The sequence below is a fragment of the Acinonyx jubatus genome, chromosome B3, assembly GCF_027475565.1.
Source record: "Acinonyx jubatus isolate Ajub_Pintada_27869175 chromosome B3, VMU_Ajub_asm_v1.0, whole genome shotgun sequence".
Taxonomy (NCBI): Eukaryota; Metazoa; Chordata; class Mammalia; order Carnivora; family Felidae; genus Acinonyx; species Acinonyx jubatus.
The window spans coordinates 103153960-103175459 of record NC_069386.1 but is presented as its reverse complement, the minus strand read 5'-3'; the positions used below and the strand labels follow the sequence as shown (position 1 = coordinate 103175459).

Sequence of the window (21500 nt, the reverse complement as noted above, 5' to 3'; positions counted from 1 at the left end):
GGCATACTTGGCCTGAGTTACAAACTGTTTCTTCCTGCTTTGAGTACTGTTCAGGTTATGACAGTGGTTCTTACAGGCCTCAATACCAATTGTAGTCTAACTTCTTATTTAGCATAAATCTGGGTACTTTAGTTGAACTTTACAGATCAAGACATTTTTGAAGTGACAGAATAGGGACTTTGTGGCTCCTTAAACCCACTCCTCACTGCAATAAAAGGGGAAAAAAATTCACTTTTGAGCCTAAAACCTTTCTTCTGTGTCACACTTCAAGGTTAACAGTGGCTGCTGGCCAACCGTCATTTTACTAAATGTAAAACAGAGTAGCGGCATCAAATAATACCTACCGAGTTGGTAGGGACTTACTTCACAAAAGCCCAGCGATAGATAAATGATCTTTAGATTCTAGGCGAGTGATGAAATGGAACTCTGAATGAATGATTCCCAAGTTTCTTTTTTAGTATTTTCACTTAAGGAATTTTTTTCAGTAAACCTAAACCAACATTTTAATGCCAAGTAAGTAAATATGTACTCGGTTACTCCCACCAATTTTGTTACACAGGTATCAAACTTCAGTCGTTACAAGACAAAAATTTAATGAAAACTGGTCTGTGGATATATAATAATCCACAGGGCTAAAGAGTTACACGGGACTGTATTAGAAATTTAAAATAGATGCTGAAACAAATGTTACATATTATCATCATCTGATTCATCTTCTTCCTTCAGTGATTCCTGTTAAGAGAAAGATAGTGCTTAAAATCAATTTTTAATATTGTTGTAACAGCCTGAATCTAATTAAGGTTAAATAAGCACGTCGCTGAAAAATGAACACTTAGAATAACATACCCAACTAAAGAAAAGGATAATTAAGTTTATCTTGCTCTAACAGTGAACAGACTATATACTCTTGATAGAACACATGGAATGAAAGCATTAAATGTCCTGAAAAACCTTATGTTTTCACACGCAAAATTTTTGGAACCAGGGCAAACATATCCCCATTGAGGATAACCTAGAAAATTTTGGTCCTTGGTTCAGTTTGCCTCAAGTATTATTTAATAGAAATCAATCACGTTCCTTTATTATTCAACACTTACTTTCATACCTACAGACAGTTTTGACATGCTGCAGCTTACCTTAGCATACTTCTCTGCCTCTTCCCTTATGTCTTTTGGAACAATTTCATGTCTTCCTTTAGTTACTGCAAATTAAGCCATATAAATGAATTAGAAATGAGGCCTATGTTGTGATTTGCAATACAACGTATCCAATCCATAGGTAAAATTCATCTAATGTTAAAGTTGTTTATGGTAAAGCAGCCCTATTCATTATAGTTTCTATTTTTTTATTTATTTTTTTAGTTTATTTTAGAAAGAGAGAGACAGAGTGCTAGCAGAGGAGGGGCGGAGAGAGAGGGAGACACAGAATCCGACGCAGGCTCCAGGCCCTGAGCTGTCAGCACAGATTCCGATGGAGGACCCGAGCCAAAGTTGGCACTGAGCCACCCAGGCGCCCCATATTCATTATAGTTTTTAAAAACCCACTGGAAAGAGGCCAACTAACCAGCAGCAGAAGAGGAAATGAATAATTAGTGATATATTTGGACAACAGAACACTATACAGCAAGGCAAATGAACAAATATTGTACATAACAAATAATTTACACAAATGGAATGTTGAAGAAAATAAATCAGGGATAAAAGAATAAATATATACTGTGTAATTCCATTTACAGAAAATTGAATGACAGGCAGAACTACCTATGGGAGAAGGCAGAGGACTATGAATTCAGAGAGGCCTAAAGGGTGATCTGGGGAGCTGGTCTATTTGTTGATCAGAGAGAGCACAGTGGTTACATGAATATGTACATGTGCGTCATTACCAATTTTTAAAATTAGAAAAAGGCACCCAGTGGTAAATTAGGTTTAGTACAGATGACTTAGAGCAAATAAATGTACAAAAATAACTTACTTTCACCAACCCAGCTTAGCTCTAGTTCAAAAGCTTTATCCTTAACTTCATCGTGTACTATGTAAATTCTAGAACACAAAAAAGTTTAAAATTAACATTTGGTCCTATACAAACATGCACAGTCAGCACAAATTAGATCATCTGTCCCTAATATAACCTCAAAAGAAACATTTCCTCAAATGGGAAAAGGCCAATCGTTACTTTTGCCTTTTCAGGATATTTGTTTATTCCTTTCATTAAGTGATTATTTTTTAAACTAACTTAGTAGTTTGCAGTTATTACTGGTCCCTCCAGTCTGAAGCTTCTTGGCAGGTATCTTTTTAAACCTCTTCTCCATTTTATAAGCACTATATGCCCCTTAACCTGGCCTCTAAACTATAACACATAACAAATTACGACAAACAAGAAGGCACTGTCATACAACATATTAAAACTATCATATCAAAACTTTCTTTACATTTTCCAGCATCTTCACACAGTTTACTTTGGAGGATATTTTTAAAGCCTTGCTATAGTATGAGAAAGCATCTTAATTTTCTAGACTAAGTAAAAGATACATAGTGCTCCATTTTACTAAATGATAAGGGATGGCTTTCTTACACAGAACTAATTAGCATCTGCTGTTACACCTAAAAATAAAAAGGTGTGGTAAGGGCGGTTTTCCAGAAGCATTTCTCAGTGAAGGAATGGGAGTTTATCACATTTAAACTGTTGTACAGTTCAGTAAGGATTCTTTATTTCCCAGGCAGTTGTCAGGTAGTTCCCAGTGTTCCTCATGTTATTAACTGACAATCACAGAATGGGTTCTGCTTCTTAACTGGGAAGTAGAAGGGTCTCTTGGTAAAAGGGAGGAGGAAGGCAGGTGATGTGGCAGTTGGAACAGTGGTGACAGGACAAAATTATATAACACTTCCAATATTTTATTATAGCTGAAGAGATTAAGGATGTCATTTAAATATATAATAAAGCCTCTTAGATTTTTTTCCTTGCATGTATTATTAATTCTAAAACCTGAGGCACTTGCACAAACTGCTGACTAGACCATGTTGATGTAGTTCTCATGTGGAAAAGAAGAGCCGTGAATCCTCTGGAATATTATGTTTATTACTTTTAAGTCTAAAAAGCTGGCTGTGACTCTTAGCATTTCATTGGATTTTCTGAAATACCACATGCCTATTATTACATTCTTTGACCTAGAAGAACCGTGAATTCTGAAGCATGCCACTCAAGACTTTGAGGTTACTTACTGCAGTCACATAAGCATTCTATTCTACGTACCTGTAATATGAACCACTTCAGGACTTCTTAAAGCTGTTTTTAAATGTATTGAAATACTGTTTTGTTCTGTTTTTTTTGAGACACAGAAAGCGCCCAAGTGGGTAAGGGGCAGAGGAACAGAGACTCTTAAGCAGGCTCCACGCCCAGCATGGACCCCAAGCAGGGATCAATCTCACAACCCTGAGATCATGACCTGAGCTAAAATCAAGAGTCAGACGCCACCCAGGTGCACCTGCTCTCATCTTCTTAAAAAACTTTCATGATTAACGTATCTTGCCCAAAGAAACAGACTGTATAAATGAGCCAGCTTCGTGGTTCACGTGTAGAAATAATTTAGCTATAAAACCTAAAATAAAATTTGTAAGCTAAGATGCCTATTACTGGGACCTCTGAGATTTGAAAGGGTAGGAGCTATCAAATGAAGTGCTTACAGGTCCGCTGTATCCTCCTCCTCGTGAATTCTGTCACCTAATAAGAGTTTTATATTAAAGCTATTTTTCCCCATCCCATTTGCTGAATCACGAGGTCTGTTCTGTCACTTGAAATATGGATATTTCTCCGTAATGAGACGTTATTAGAATGTTACATTCACCTTAGGCACTAAATTATTTCCAAACAAAACAGACCTCTAGAATTAATGTATAAGGTAAGATCAAATGAAATACTTGTCAGTGGTAATAAAAATTTCAACTTACATTTTTGCAACTTCTTTAACGACATCACGGCAGGTCATTTCTTTCATCTATAGAAAATATTAAGTTATGAGTCGGGAGAACTTCCCACTTATATAACTATTTTCAGATTCTTTGCACAAATTTTGTCAGTACCCCTGGTTTTGAACTAGAGTCTCAGACATAAAACCAAAAACATAATACACTGAATTTAAGAATACCAGTCTTACTAGGAAATACAGACCTAATATGTGGGACTGACTATAAAAGCAACTGGCATGGGCTCTTAAAAAAAATAAGCACTGGGAGAAGGTGAAGACTGAAATGTGAGCCTTAATTATCATGGTTTGAAAAAGTTACAAAATGAAACAGATTACTGAGGTGGTTTGACTACAGACTGAATACCTAATACTATCGTCTGTGTAATAATGTTATTCTACAGAGATGAATGCTGAAGCATTTAGGGATACAGCATCATGATGTCTGTAATTGTTTCAAACAGTTCAGGAAAAAAAAAATGGGTAAAAATATTAGAAAATAACTTTTCGATCTAGATGGAGAGATTTGTTGCACTATTTATCTTTCCTGTTTACATTTTTTTCATGTTAAATTGGGGGGGGAAATAAAGGAAAAGAATGCCTATTTCTTTATAGTTCTGCCCTTATAGGTTATAATTAGTGAATTGTACCATAATAATGACAAACTTAAGTAAACATGGAAAAGCACATTTTAAGTGACAATTATATTCTTATATATGTTCATGAAATTTTTATTTTATGACATAATATTCTTAGTAAATAACATCAGAAGAACAAGCCAGAGCAATGATGTAGATCATGGGTTGGCAAACTCCTTTATAGAAATAAAGAGCCAAGTAGTAAATATTTTAGACTTTATGGTACATATGGTCTTTGGTCTGTGTTCCAACTCTTAAACTCTACTACTGTACTGTGAAAGCAGCCAGTGACTAAACATGACTGTGTTCCAATAAAACTTTAGAAAGCAGACAGTGTGCCATAGTTTACTGACCTCTGATTTTAGAGTGTGTTTTTGTCATTAAGTATACACATGTTCCTCAAAGTGATATTCATTCTTAGCTCAGATTTGTTTATTACAATTTGACCTCAGAAAGACAGGATAGGTGACTGCTCTGAATACTGTATTTTCAAATTTCCACATAACATTCAGAAGAGATGAAAGCAAGAGGGAAAAGAGAAGGTAGGAACTTAGCACCACACCAGGAGGGGTGTGAAAGGACGTGGTCTAAGAATCATGAGGTCTGTTCATAATCAACATATACTATGACTCTAGCCAGTGTGTTTCACATAGAATTGAGCTAACCTAAAATGACCTCTGAGGTCTTTTTGTCAATTTTACTAAAATACCAAATATAAATTAGGCTTTTGTAGGCCTATAATTTGGCATAAAATTCTAAGCACTCAAAAAATGTTTTCTAGAACCTGACCTGAAGTTGAATGGTTGAGCAAGTTTCCAGTTCAGAATATTAAATATATATGAAATTTTTTTGTCATTTACCACAATACTGATAAAATCCTGTCTTTAATGGAAGTTTCTGATAAATAATAAAGAGTGGATACTGTTTCAATGTTAAGTTGAACAGTTTGACTAAAGGGAAAACCAGGACATTAAAATTTTTTTTTACACTAATAATTTATGGCTCTTGGGGGAACAGAAAAGTGGGCAGTTTTAACAGGATGGGGTTTAATGCCTTATCTAACTAGGAACAAAGGAAAGAGAAGCACCAGAACACAGACTCTAAAGACTTTCAAAGTTCTCAACCTAAGGGTCACAGAGTTCCATGAATGGACCTCAAGGATTATGAAATTATATGAAAATTTCCATGTGTATTTTTCTGGATTAAGGGGTTTATCATTAGCCATCAAAATTATAAAGGGCTCCATGACACAACTCTGTAATTATCATACATATCTATAGCACATATATCTATACTCTGTATATATCGTATCTGTGTCGTACCTTATCTGTATAGATACAGACATGACCAGCTTTCTTATTCAGCCTATTACATTCAGAAAGCCCTGCTCTAAACAGGAAACCACACTCTATGTAATCTTAAACAGTTTCATTTGTTGTGATAAAACTTCACTACATGAGGGTAACGTCATAGGAAAATTCAAGCATTAAGTATGTATTACCTGAAGCTTTTCTATTTCCGTCTTTGCAGCTTGCCTGGCTTTGCCAATGGCACAACCCCAATAACCCTATTTAAAAAGAACACACACCAAAATATACATACATAGTTTAATTAAATTGCTATACTATTCTAAAATCATTAGTAACTACAACTGTTCCTATTTAAAGGTTAAGAAAGAATGTTAAATAATTTTCAAAAGTAAATATGGAGAAATACAAACACATTCTAATGAACACCAAGCTGAAAAAAAAAATGTAATTCTAGAATTATCTGGATTATTTGTATTAGAGGCATATACAAAGAAAAACACACACTTCATGAACGAGACGTTTTTCAGAGTAGGAATGGAAAAATTCTTAGTATTATGACAAAAAGTTGAAATAATTACACAGTTCAGTATTCTAAACTTTCAATTTTTATTATATTGAAATTTTTTTAAAGGATTCCCATTTATACTTGTGTATCATGACAAAATACAGTTTTTATTTTTACAATTTTTTTTTAATACTTATTTTTGAGAGAAAGATAGCATGAGCGGGGTAGGGGCAGAGAGAGAGAGGGAAACACAGAATCTGAAGCAGGCTCCAGGCTCTGAGCTGTCAGCACAGAGCCCAATGCAGGGCTCGAATCTACGAACCATGAGATCATGACCTGAGCCAAAGTCAGACGCTTAACTGATCCACCCAGGCACCTATAGTCTTTTTTTTTAATTTTTAAAAACCATAAATACCTCAGAAGAGAGATAAGGTAATTAAAGATGCAAGAAATGACATTTAAATTTTTTTTTTTTTTTTTTTTTTAAAGTTTATTTAGGGGCATCTGGGTGGCTCAGTCAGGTAAGCGTCAGACTTCAGCTCAGGTCATGACCTTGCAGTTTGTGGGTTTAAGCCCCGCATCAGGCTGGGCTCACTGCTGTTCAGCGCGGAGCCCACATCGGATTCTCTGTCCCCTTTCTCTCTCCCTGCCCAGCTCACATGTGTTCTCTCTCCCAAAAAAAAAAAAAAAAAAAGTTAAAAATTGTATTTACTTTTGAGAGAGAATACAAGTACGGAAGGGGCAGAGAGAGAGGGAAGCCCAAAGTAGGCTCCACACCACCAAAGCTCACTAACAATAAGATCATGAGCTGAAATCAAGAGTTGGACACTTAACTGCACCAGACTCCCCTAAAATCCTTTTTTTTAAGGGAAGGTATTAGTATTGGTCTTAAGACTTGCTAATATTTGTCACAATAAAGGAAAATACCACATATTCAGATTTTTAGGTTCACTATTTAGTTTCTATGAACAGCATATTGAAAGCCATAAATCAGGGCACTTGAGTGGCTCGGTCAGCTAAGCCTCTGACTTCAACTCAGGTCATGATCTCATGGTTTGTGAGTTTGAGCCCCATGTCAGGCTCTGTGCTGACAGCTCAGAGCCTAGAGCCTGCTTCAGATTCCATATCTCCCTCTCTCTCTGCTCCTCTCCTACTCACACACACACACACACACACACACTAGCTCTCTCGCTCTCTCTCAAAAATAAACACTAAAAAAATTTTTTAAGCCATAATCCTTTCTTTGCCTCATATCCACAGGTTGTTATTAATAATAAACAAAAATGGTTACTTTCCTTGAATTTTAAAAGAAATTTCATGTAATCCAAATATATGACTTACATGCTAATGAGATACCATTAAACTAGAAATAGAAATTCATGATTCAAAATTACTCACATATGAAACTCCTGATGGGTCAATCATGTAGAGCTGTGCACCATCATTCACACTGTAAGACCCTAACATGAAACTGCATGAAAGTAAGTTAGGTTTAAACCATAGTTCTTAAAATACCATAAAAATACAATAAAAACAATTACACTTTCTAAGATAAACTACTAATATACATATAAGTCCTAATAAACACTTTGATGAGGTAGTTTCAATAAAAACTAGTATATAATTGAAATTGTTCAAAATTTGTGTGGCTTTGGTTAGTATTAAACTTACTGATGAAACTGATCTGAGAAGACAGCAGTGTAGACAAAGAAGTAATGACAGGTGAAAACTAAGGGGAAGACCCAATAGGTAAAGGAATAAACATGAAAAAGCCAAGATAACAAAACTAATGGGAATACATTCAGTCTGCCTCAAACTCTTGTTCCATCCTTTATTCTTTCTTGGTTATTTCCCCAATATTCCTCCAGTTATTTTTCTACAATAATCCAGACTGATTTAATGTGTTTTTATATGTGACAAAATCAGGCCATTAAATAATCATGATATTAGTGATTTTCTGAAATTGTGATTTAGTTTGCCTTAAAAGGAGAAAAGAAACCAGCCTCATCTTAAGTATCACTTCCTATACAGACTACTGTGACAGCCAACTGTCCAATTCCCACCCCTACAATCATTTCCTTCCATCTTCCGTGAGACTTACCTCTCAGAATATATAACTGATTATCATAACCCTTCAACGTTTCCTTGTATGGAACATAGACTTCTGTATGATCTTGCCCGTACCTACATCTTCAGTATCCTTCCACATACCAAGTATACTTGACTACCTATACATTACCTGAAATGCCCATGTAATTTCATACTAGTCCCTTTGAATGAAATATTCTTAACCATTCCACCTATATTTCACATTCTTTTCCTTGCCATCTCTTCATGAAAGTGTCCTTTCCCTAACTGATGCCCCACTATAGTCAGTGCATTTCATCATATCACCTATAAAATTGTATCAATGATAACTTACTCATCTTTATGTCCTACCCCCTCCCACATCTACGACTGACTCATAGTATATGCTCAATAAATATTTGCTGAAAAGTTCTCTCCACCATTTTTGCTTGCTTAAAAATAGAGAAATGAATTCAGAGTGCTGTTCAAAGGTTTAATAAAAGTTGAAAGGTATTGAAAGCAAAGGGTTTCAATGTAATTTAAGTGAGAACCTGAAGAACAACTAATATAAAAAATGTCCACAGGCCTATCTTATGGCTAGAATAAAGCTCAGGTTTTCTCTAACATCTGTCCTCAGTAATTTAAATATGACTGATTATAAGCAACTCAAAGGTAGGACTACAGCTAATAAACTTTCTTTCCACAACATTTTACCAGTGGAAGCAGTCGGATGTTAGTAAATGTTTTACCATGATCAGACAGAAATGTTTATTTTTTTTAAGTTATAAACTAAACAAGTCTTTTTAGGAAAATCTAGAGTCATGACAGGTCTCTGAGCCCTATTTAAATATTTACGTGTATTCCAAGTCTCAATACAATTGAATCTCAGCTTTCCTCTCAGAATAAAAACACCAGCAGTTCATCTTAACTGAAATAAAAAATTGTGACTGAGAACTATGAAAGGCAATTTTGTATGGACTCATTCTCGATTGCGAAAAAAACTCCCAATTAAGAGCATTGAACCTAACCGCTTTAAGTATATCAGATGGAAGTTAGTAAGAAAACTGAAGTGTTAGTTTAGTTGGCTACCCTAAAAATAATGACAACAGAGGATGTAGTTAAAATCAGTTTGTTGCCTCCTGAGAATGTTGGGGTCTGACACCAGAGAATTTTTTTTTTTATTTTACTGAGAAATAATTAACATGCAGCACTATACAGCGTATAGCATGATGGTTTGATTTACACATATTGTGAGATGATTACGACAGGTTTAGGAACATCCATCATCTCAAAAAGATACAATGAAGAGAAAAAAATTTTCTCCTTGTGATGAAAATTCTTAGAATGTACTCTCAACAACCTTGCCATATATCACATAGTAGTGTTAACTACAGTCATCATAATGTACACTGCATCCCTAGCATTTATTTATCTTAGAGCCTTTTACCTTTTGACCACATTTCTCCAGAGAATTTATTATAATCAAATTAAAGTTCTTACTATCAGTTCTGTGTTTTCTCGTCACTTCAAATTTGTAGTCTTTTTCACAATTCAAAGTTTTTATTTTGATGCACAGTTTTATTGGATCACTGTCCTAATACTTTTTGGTCATAGCTCATTTTTAAGGGTATAAAAAAAAGGCTAAGATACCAGGGCAAACAGATACCTATAGTCCAGATCTGACTATGTCACAAAATTTCATACCTGCAGCCAAAAGGTCTAACAGCACTGTAGAGTGTATATGCATGTACATACATGGCCACTCTGTCTGCAAGATGCTATAAGGGAGAAAAACAAAAGAGCTTATCAGTAAATTTCTATTACTGTTCAAAAGGTTCCTCAACATATTAGCAACTTTTTTTTTTATGTTTATTATTTGAGAGAGAGAGAGAAAGAGAACAAGCAGGGGAGAGTCAGAGAGAGAGGGGGAGACACAGAATCTGAAACAGGCTCCAGGCTCTGAGCTGGCGGCACAGAGCCCGACACGGGGCTCGAACCCACAGACTGCGAGATCACGACCTGAGCCGAAGTCGGCTGCTTAACCGACTGAGCCACCCAGGCATCCTCAACTTACTTTTAATGGAATGTTATAGCCAAAATTAGATCTGAAGTTGGAAGCTTCTTCTCTTGCAATGTCTGCTAAAGATCGCGCATCCGCCAGCAAACCTGCTACTGCCTGAAAGAAAGTAGGTACCAATTTAGTAAATAAATACCTTCCTATCACAAACCAAGGAAAGTGTGTAATTACTGTAGGCTTACTTAATATTTTAACAAGCATCACCATTAGAAACCATTTGGCTTAAAGGTCTTTATAAGGCACTCTGGCATTTTGATGGGATGGGATGAAAAAAGAAGTATGGAATTATAGTTCAGAAATTTACCAAGTGTGACTTCATTGTTTTGTTCAATGACATTCACAAGCAGTATTTCTGTAATTAATCCTCCATGTCTCCCAATTTACCAGTCACTCTAAATAAGCAACAAGAATAAAACTATTGATCTTGATCAGGACTGATCTCTATTTAAAGCAGTTCTATGTCAAGTTACTAAAAGTTTGGGTCTAAAAGCCCAACCTCAAATCTTTTTCAGCTTATTGACTAATAAATTGCAAGGACAAACCAAAACATGACAAACCACACATCTTCCAAGACTGGTTAACTGCAGTTACCAAACCATGTGCTGAGTGAGATATGCTGGGGGCACTATAGTGAACTCAGTTGTGCAACATTTGGAATTTGGGGGGATACAGATGTTGAAGTAGCTCAGTTTCAACATTAGATCATTCATACTCCTTTTTTTTTTTTTTTAATGTTTATTTTTGAGAGAGAGAAACAGAGTGCAAGTTGGGGAGGGGCAGAGAAAGAGGGAGACACAGAATCTGAAGCAGGCTCCAGGCTCTGAGCTGTCAGCACAGAGTCCGACGTGGGACTCGATCTCTTGAACCATGAGACGAGATCATGACCTGAGCTGAAGTCGGACACTTAACCGACTGAGCCACCCAGGCGCCCTGAGATCATTCATATTCCTTTCAATGCCATCATACTGTTGAGCACCTGGGTTGTTGTGATAAAAAATAAGTATCATACAAAAATCCATTTTGAACAGGAAACGGGGGGGTGAGGAGAGCGCAGCTTAAACTTAAATGTAAAGTGTAAGAAGTTGTGCAGTGCATGTTAGTCATTGTTATTCTTTAAAAATAAAAATATTTTTCTAAAAAAAATAATATTTTTAATTGTATGTGTATTTTTTCTTTCACGGTTATTAAATTTTGGGGACATAAACACTAAGTTGTTTGTAACTAAATGCATAATCAGAACCACTGGGTGGTTCTTTTGGTGTAGGTAAACCGACAAAAAAAATTACTGAAACTCTTAGTACAAGGAACCAAGAAGTCCAGGAATTGCCAGCTTATTTACAGAATTTAAAAGTAAGTGATATCAAAATAATAGCCACTTTTCTACTGCTACCTACTAATAGTAGTAACGATGAAAATTCCTAAAACACAGCACTCATTTCATGCTAAGCATTTTACTTAATTTTAACATTGTAACAACTGTTAGGAGGTAGGTATTACTACTGCCCTACTTTTGCAGGTGAGGAAACTGTTCACAAGAATTTCCCCAAGGTCATTCAGCCAGTAAGTTTCACCATTTAAAGAGTCTTCTGTTGCTTTGGAGAAAGCCTACTGTGAAGTCCAATAATTCTCAAACCACTGAAGATAACTGCGGAGATGAAACATTAATCCTTTATTGTCTCCAACCCTCTTCCACATGTAATGTTTTGCCAATTTCCAGCTATAAGGAATGCCATCAGTTTCCTGGCTTTAAATTAACAAATGAGACAAATTTTAAAGTTCTAGGGCAACGTTTTCCCATCACTACCTTTAAGGACACACAACTTTTTTCAAAACGCACCTACCTAAATTTTTCTTCTACTAAAAAGAATGTATAATTCACTAGTTTCTTCCTATCAGCTAGGTTACAATCTGGGAAGTTACATCAAAACATACCAGTTTCATATTGTATGTCAACTATACCCAAATTTTAAGAATAAATAAATATAGAGGTCCACATGACAGAAGAAAAACCATTACCAGTTTCACTGGCATAATAAATTTGTTTGGGAGAAAAAACATGTTCAGAAAAAATAATCATTGAAGAAGCAAAAAAATCTGTAGCTTTATAGTTTACCAGCTACATTTTACACCTTCATTGGCGACCTACGCTGCCAAGATCTCTTTTCTACACATACTTCCCACCCTTTTGTGTTTGTAACACCTATCATTTAGAAATACCAAAGGTAACCGCAGTATGAGTGGGTCCTATAGGATCTCACCCTGCAGAATGGACTCTGGAGTAACATGTAGGCCAGGCAGACCCAAGTTTGAAGCCCAGATTACTTCTTTACCAGCTGTGTTTTCTTATCTATAAAAATGGGATTAATATTACTTTCACTGGGATATCAGACACAGGAAATTTATGTAAAGAGGTTCTAGCACAGTATCTGGCACACACATGTTCTCTTTTCTTCCTTGCCTTTTCAGTAACCAAGGTTCGAATCAGTCCTTTGCGTTTTTTGCTTTTACAGTCTGACATCTATATAGAATGACTTCAGTATATACCAGTAATGTATTTATGGCTTCACTTGCAATTATGCAGAGCAGTAACTAAATACAGCTGCAAGAAATAAAACAGTGTTTATTCCTTTCATTAAATATCGTTTCTTGGTGCTCCATTTTACTACAATACAAAGATACAAAAAGCTAAAAATTCTATGCCTCTCAAGCTTATACTTTCACTGGTGATCTACACTGCCAAGATCTCCTTTCTACACATACTTTCCACCTTTTTCCCCTCATTTTCTTAAGGCAATTTTTCAAATGTATCTCCAATCAGGTTACAAGAACACTACCTTTCTTTTGGACAGTGAACTATTCACAAGCCAGTATCAGTAATCACTGTGATTACTTCTGTGGCTGCTCTCTGATTGGTTTCTGCCTCAGTTCTGACGTAATAAATGAGTTCCTATAATCACAGTTTAACATATTACGGTTACTTCACAAGAAAGAAATTGGACAACGCAAAAAGGAACATTTTAAAATGTGACCTACCATTCCAACATGCCGATCAACATTAAAAAGTCGTTTGTTGGAACCTTCTTCATAAAGTTTAGAAAGGACTAACTTTTCTACCCCAAAGACAACGCCATCTTTACATCTGATTCCAATAGCTGTACTGGAACAAGTAGAAAAAAATCAATTTTTTTAACTGAAAATAAAAGGAACTTCATAAACTTTAAAAAAAAAAAACATAAAAATAGGTAACATTTTTTAAAGCATGCTAAATTTAAATTTAAAACAAATACATTTGAAAACGAGAAAGAGGACAGCCTGAAGTGTGATAAATTAGGTTCATGTAAATGTACATCATGAGATGACCAAAAAAATCTAGCATATCATGACATAAAAAGATATTAATACTTGTGAGAAAAGATGCCAACAAAATAGTACAAAATGGCACAGTGTCTGACACATGATAATACACTATAATAAATGTTGACTTAGCTCATGTCCATTAAAAATGGTACATAAAAATGCATAGAAAAGACAGGTTATATACAAACCAAAAAGTAAACAGTGACTAATCTAAGTGGAAAAATTAGAGTTCTTTTCTTTTGCTCATTTGCTTCTTTTGCAACAACCAGTGCTTATAAAACTATATCAAAGAATATACATTTTAGACAACTGCTGAAAACAAAATGGATCTTAATCTCTTAAGTAAAATGTGGAGAAATTATATGCTACCACTTCAAGATGAAAATATATCATTAACTTTGTTCTTCTAATTCTTTTTTAATTTTTTTTAACATTTATTCATTTTTGAGAGACAGAGACAGAGCGGTAGAGGGGCAAAGAGAGAGGGAGACGCAGAATCCAAAGACTCCAGGCTCTGAGCTGTCAGCACAGAGTCTGAAGTGGGGCTCGAACTCACTGACCGCGAGATCATGACCTGAACTGAAGTCGGACACCTAATCGACTGAGCCACCCAAGCGCCCCTTTTTTTAAATTTTTTTTAATGTCTGTTTATTTTTGAGAGTGAGAGAGAGAGAGGAAGAGGGAGGGGCAGAGAGAGAGGGAGACATAACGTGAAGCAGGTCACAAATGGCAAGTTCGTGAGCTGAGCAGAAGCTGGACGTTTAACCAACTGAGCCACACTGGCACCCCTTCTAATCCTTTTAATAAAAAGGGAATTCTGATGAAAAAAACCAGATAAATGAACAGAGCCACACACAAATTTCACAAAAAATTTCAGACACTCCTTCTCTCACGTATCAGGTATCTACAATGGTTCCCCTTTTGAGTTTAAACTCCTTGGTCCAGCTTTCAATCCTGAGAATCTACAAAGCCCATCTAGCTTATTGAATTTCCTATTATAAATCCCACACACTACTGAATTCAACTTCACTATCTTCCCTCAAACACCTTATGTTCATTTTTGCTTTTATGTGGTACTAGCAAAAAGTATTTACATGTGGACTTTACTAAAATTCTGCAAACGGGCACGTGGGTGGCTCAGTAGGTTAAGTATCCAACTCTTGATTTTGGCTCATGAGATAGAGCCCTGCATCTGGCTCTGCTGACAGCACAGCCCTGCTTGGGATTTTCTCTCTCCCTCTCTCTCCCTGCCCCTCCCCTGCTCTCTCTCAAAAGAAATACACTTAAAAAAAAATAAGAGTAAAATAAAATTCTGGAAACACTTCCCTACTCCACCTCTAATCCAAAAGATTTCATTATATAAATGAAAAAATTTGGCTCAAACACCAACACTATTTGTTTACCAGGCAAAAAAAAAAAGTCCTTCAAGAGGACTTTTTAAGAGAATGAGACATTATTAAATAAATTATTTTTAAAAAGTCTTTTAGGGGCGCCTGGGTGGCGCAGTCGGTTAAGCGTCCGACTTCAGCCAGGTCATGATCTCGCCGTCCGTGAGTTCGAGCCCCGCGTCGGGCTCTGGGCTGATGGCTCAGAGCCTGGAGCCTGTTTCTGATTCTGTGTCTCCCTCTCTCTCTGCCCCTCGCCCGTTCATGCTCTGTCTCTCTCTGTCCCAAAAATAAATAAACGTTGAAAAAAAAAATTTAAAAAAAAAAAAAAAAAAGTCTTTTAATTCATCCCAAAGCTGCTTTAGATTCCAAGATACAACGATCATGTAAGTATAACTGACTGCAAAATCTCTTCAATAAAGGACTCATAAAATGTGTCAACAAGCTAATAGTTCAACCAAGATATTACAATGGTACCAAGGAATAATTTTGGCACATTACACTAAACAATAAAAGACAGAGTGAAGGAAATGAGTCCAACAAGAAGATATCTTAGTGAGTCCCATACTTTTGGGGTGTGGCAGCAGAAAAGAATTAAAAAAAAAAAAATCCTGCTGGATGTGACGAACTGCATAGGACACTTCAAACACAAGGAAATAAAAGATAAAATGACAGGGGCGCCTGGGTGGCTCAGTTGATTACGCATCTGATTCTTGATTTCAGCTCAGATCATAATTTCACAATTTGTAGCCCCATGTCGAGCTCAGCATAGAGCCTGCTTGAGATTCTTCCTCTCCCTCTTCCGTTCTCCCACTTGCACTATCTCTCTCTCTCTCTCTCAAAATTTAAAGAAAGATAAAATGACAAAGTAACAAACCTAACAGCCAAGCAAACAATGCTATAAATCAAGAATTTTAAAAAGGAAAATGGGCTGGCAAAGATGATAAAGGAATTTGGTTATATACACTACATGTGAGACATGGTGGAATGTCTAAGTGGATAACCTTGGAACCAACAGGAAATATAGGACTGAGGCTCATGGAAAGATCTGACCTAAAAAGAGATCCAGAAATGACCAGTAAGTTGAGATTATTTTAGGGCACCTATTATTTTGTACCAAAGTAACATAAAAAGCCTAATTACCAAAAATATGGAAAAGGAGATACTTGATACCTGATTAAAACATACTAAATTTCAAGTAAAACAATGTTTCTTACCTACTATTTTCCACAGCTTTCATAGCATATTCAACTTGAAAAACTCTTCCATCAGGAGAGAATGTAGAGGCTGACAGGTCATACTGGGAAGAAAAAGGTAACAATAAGCTTAAATTATGTATCTTTCGCAATAATAACCTTATTATCTATTTCTAAATGGCTTACACATCAGAAAGATGAGGGGAAGGAAGGAGTGTTAAATCTCAAAGATTTTGCTTTGAAGAGGAAAAGGCAGCATGTCAGAGTGGCAAAAGCAACTGAGAAAAGCTAGTTTCGATTTCTGCTACTGAAAAGCAACAGATACAAGTCCAAGGTAAAGTCAGATGTTTTCCGCACTGAACAAAGTTCATTTTTGTACAAAATGGACATGCTCTGGGCTCCAGATCACCACAATAAAGTGAGTAAAATAAACTTTTTGGATTCCCAGTGTATATTAAAGTTATGTTTATACCGTAGTCTACTCAGTGTGCAGGAGCATTATGTCTGAGCTGTTAGTGAGTTGTAATCACTGATCACAGATCACCATAACAAACTTAGGAGTAATGAAAAGGTTTGAAATATTGCAAGAATTACCAAAATGTGACACAGAGACATGAGGTGAACAAATGTTGTTGGAAAAATGGCAGCAACAGACGTGCTCAAAACACAAAATGGCACCAATAGACCTGCTGAAAACACAGTTGCTACAAACCTTCAATATGTTAAAAAGAAAAAAAAATGCAATCTGTGAAGTGTATGCCTGTACTATGGTATGGTAGAAACACAACTGTTGTCAGAACAGGTTAATTCATTGCTGTGGCACTAACAAACTGAAAGACCTTAGGGGAAAAAATACAGCATTTAAACATTTAATAAACATCTATTATATATAGTCACTATAAGAAATTACAAAGAATGGGGGCACCTGGGTGGCTCAGTCAGTTGTATGTCTGACTTTGGCTCAGGTCATGATCTTTCTGTCCGTGGAGTTCGAGCCCCACATCGGGCTCACTACTGTCAGCACAGAGCCCACTTCAGATAGTTTGTCTCCTTCTCTCTCTGCCCCTCCCCTGCTCATATTCTCTCTCAAAAATAAATAACACATTTAAAAAGAAAAAAAAGCAATTACAAAGAATACTCACTTTTTTAAATGTTTATTTATTTATTTTGAGAGAGAGAACAAGCAGTGGAGGGGCAGAGAAAGAGGGAGAGAATCCCAAGCAGGCTCCAAGGAGTCAGCACAGAGCCCCATGAGGGGCTCAAACTCACGAACTGTGACATCATGACCTGAACTGAAATCAAGAGTCGGAGCTTAACCTACTGAGCCACCCAGCAGGCGCCCCTACTCATTCTTTTTTTTTTTTTTTTTTTTTGAGAAAGAGAGAGAGAGTATATGTGTGGGGGGGAGAGGGGCAGAGGGAGAGAGAGAGAGAGAGAGAGAGAGAGAGAGAGAGAGAGAATTTTAAGCAGACTCCACGCTCAGCACAGAGCCTGATGCAGGGCTTAAACCCATGACCCTGGGATCATGACCCAAGCTGAAATCAAGAGTTGAGGGCTCAATCTACTAAGCCACCCAGGAGCCCCAAAGGATACTCATTCTTGAAGTCTTTCATTTTCAAATGAGACCACACACAAATCTATGGGCTGGAAATACAGCAGTAAACTAGAAAAAGTATTATGATGAAAAGAAGACAGGGTGAAGAGACAATCTGAGAACCTAGTACAGACTACCTGATCAGGGAAGACCTTGCTAGAACATATGTATATTTAGCTATTTAGGCGCAGCCAGACCTAAATGACAAGTAAGTAGCCATTTAGGATATGGAGGAGCCATTGTGGCCTTTGGCATAAAAATCTTAGGGTAGAAATAAGGGTAGCACAATGTGGGAAAAGAAACAGGCCACTGTGTCTTGAGCACTAAGTGGTGGAGAGAAGAATAAATCGTATCAGAGGCATGTAAAGGCCAAACTATTTTGAGTCTCCTAAGGCTGATGTACGAAGTTTTTATCTTACTCTAAATGCAACAGGAAGTCACTGGAGTTGAAGCAGGGGTGGAGGGAGTGATACAATCTCATTTTTCTAAAACTTCATCTGGAACACGAACTATAGAGAGAAGGGTGGAAGCAGAGATCAAGTATTCCAAAGGTGGTGGCTTAGATTAAGGGAAAAGAGATGAAAGACTATATTTGTGAGGGCAAAGTTAAAAAAAAAAAAACAAACAAAAACAAACACCTTGCTAATGGATTGGCTCTAGGAGAAAAGAAATTAAACTTGACGGGTGCCTGGGTGGCTCAGTGGTAGAAGTGTCCGACTGGATTTCAGCTCAGGTCATGATCTTGAAGGTAGTGAGATCGAGCCCCACCTCAGGCTCTGTGTCATCAGTTTCTCTCTCTCTCAAAAATAAACAAACATTTTTAAAAAATAATAAAAGTAAATTAACTTGAATCATAGACTTTTTTCATTTGAGCAACTAGAACTGGACCATTCACTGAGCTGAAGATTGTAAGAGATGCAAAATGTAGGGAAGGGGGAAACCCAGAGCTCTACTTTGGACATGTAGTTTGAAATGCTTATTAAACAATCAGGTGGAGGGACGCCTGGATGGCTGGGTCAGTTAGGCATCTGACTTCGGCTCAGGTCATGATCTCACAGCTCTGAGTTCCAGCCCCGCGTGGGGCTCTGTGCTGACAGCTCAAAGCCTGGAACCTGCTTCTCATTCTGTATCTCCCTCTCTCTCTGCCCCTCCCCCACTTGTGCTCTGTCTCTCTCAAAAATGAATAAATGTAAAAAAAAAATTAAAACAAAAACAATCAAGTGGAGATAAATGTCAAGTACACAGGTCTTCATACTTGGAGTTCTTGGAAAAAGCAAAGACCAAAGTGGTCTTCACTTCAACAGTGGTGCTTCCTGATCAATTTCCTGATCTATTAAACCAAGATCCTTAACTCTACTATCGTAATACCAAAATATCTCACGTTTATATTTACCAAGTATTTTTTAAAGGGCTTTCAGAACAAAACACTATTAATTGAAGGTAATAGTAATGTAGTGGCGAAGTCAATTTGCTACACCATGCATAACTGAGCATCTACTAATCTAAAACCGTTGTCATAACTTTAGTATCTCATAACCGAATGGATTAAATCATTCAAATTATCAAACTAGGAAAACCAGTACCTGGGCTTACTGCGGAGTATCAAAATCTTGTGAACACTGGGAACTGATGAACTTAGAAACCCATTAGTCTATGCCTGTAGTGCACACAACGAATAAATACTTCTAAATAAAAACTAGATTATCTATACGGAGAAATACATAAAAGGAATAAGCAAAAGGCTGCATGTGTGCGGTACGTTTAACACAGGAAAGTAGTAAACTGAACAAGTTAACAAATCCAACTCCAAAATCCCCAAGTCTGTTAACAGAAGCGGTTAAGTCCCTAGCTAATAATTTAAATGTTTACCGTACCGATACCGCAAAGTGATGTTAAGTAATTCGTACAGGAAAAGCTGGGACAAAGGGAAAACTTTTGTAAAGCCTCCTTCAGATTTCACTTTTGAGACAATGTTTCTATCAACTCTGCCCCGACAGGGGTTCCAGGGACTCCTGCAAAGCGGACGGTCAGTACACTCGAAGGCAACATGGGGAAGGCCCAGTGAGTCAGCAGCACCCTGGGAACTGCAAAGGCGGTCCATGGAAAGCTGCGTCCCAGACCTTGGAATCTAAAGCCGCCTTGCCTCGGCGGTTCTCAAGAAGCTGTCTCCCAAACGCTTCACACCCTATTACAGGCTCCACGAGTTTCCACTTTCGGTTTCCCTAAGAGGCCAAAGAAAGTGACTCAGCAATCCAAAGCGGCTCCCAATCACACTGCTGCGCCGCCCAGCCCGCCACACCTGAGCTGAAGAGCTTCAGGTCACGGTCGCCCTAAATGAGGGGCCTACAAATTAGCAGGAAAAGAATGCTGGGCACCAGACAAGGGGAAGCGGCCCACCTGGCCGAAGGCAGTCCCGGCGCACGCCGAGGCGGCGCACCCCAAGCGGTGTGTCCAAGTTCCCTTCAACGCTAATCTGTTGGCTACTCCATTAGGCCAAGAGGCTACAAACTCACCCCAGTCCCGATTGAGCTCATCGTGCAGAAACCTCCGGGACGCGGAGGGTTTCAAGGCCTAAAGCGCTCCCCCAATACCGCAGCCCCCAGACTAGTAACAGGCTCTCTCATTGGCTGCTCTTTCAACCAATAGCCTTGTCCTCTGTGGCTGGTTCCTCTAACGTCAGCCTGGGAAATAGAGGATTGTGGGAAAAGGAGGGGCTTGACGGGCGGTGTGCGTGTACGGAAGCAAATGAGGTGGGGGGGAAAGGAAGAAAGGCAGCGGGGGTTCCTTATTACTCAGTTTCTGTCCCTAGTGTCGTTGAGTCGTCATAGTCATCGGGTAGGTTGAGGAGCGGCTTCATTACATTTCCTAGAAATTATTATTTACCTTTAATCTTATCCCTCTTTTTCGCTACTTTATTCTTTCTTGAAGCAAAGCGGAGGGATGCTGTCACACTCTACAAAGACCAAAGAAAGTGGTAAGGGAGAAGTCTCCCTTCACCCTTGGCATCCTGGTTCCCACCCAGTATCTTGGTATCCCTTTCACCCACCTGTTCTTACAAGAAGGAAGGAAGTTTCACTCTAAATGCACGTTTGAGCTCAGGTCGGGATTTTACAGAAGAATTACTATCTTTTCTATGAGTATGACTCTAGTAAAATTAAGGATAAGACTGATTACCTATTGAGCTCTAGCAGGTCCCAAGTACTCTGTTGAACACTGTTGATTAACCGGTGAAGGAAACAATCCCATCCCATTAAATGGGAGGAAATGGGTGTAAAAGAGGAAATAGGCAAAACAGTTGCACCTTGTACTTAAAAAGGTAAGAGACAATGGAGGCCTGGTACTTAGGGAATAACTTTCTGATTGGCTAATATTTAAACTGAAATTTAGGATTGTTATGGGAATATAAGCTTGTT

General features: G+C 37.5%; 1 protein-coding gene across 1 annotated transcript; it reads right to left on the bottom strand.

Annotated features, from left to right (window-relative positions):
- Positions 1-576: 576 nt before the first annotated feature.
- On the bottom strand, positions 577-20759 carry PSMA3 (proteasome 20S subunit alpha 3). The gene is made up of 11 exons (XM_015071844.3): positions 20601-20759; positions 16515-16597; positions 13589-13712; positions 10553-10654; positions 10183-10256; positions 7810-7882; positions 6098-6163; positions 3945-3991; positions 1972-2039; positions 1137-1201; positions 577-732 (listed from the first exon to the last, which is right to left on the bottom strand). Exons 1-11 carry the CDS (start codon positions 20619-20621, stop codon positions 688-690), a joined length of 768 nt encoding a protein of 255 aa, XP_014927330.1. The 5' UTR covers positions 20622-20759; the 3' UTR covers positions 577-687.
- Positions 20760-21500: the final 741 nt, after the last annotated feature.

Coding starts and splice junctions, on each gene's coding strand:
- PSMA3 (XM_015071844.3), bottom strand. CDS start 20,621: ATGAGCTCAATCGGGACTGGG. Junction 10,257..10,552: donor GCTATAACATTCCATTAAAA/GTAAGTTGAGGA, acceptor TCTCCCTTATAG/CATCTTGCAGACAGAGTGGC. Junction 2,040..3,944: donor GTTAAAGAAGTTGCAAAAAT/GTAAGTTGAAAT, acceptor TTTGTGTTCTAG/AATTTACATAGTACACGATG.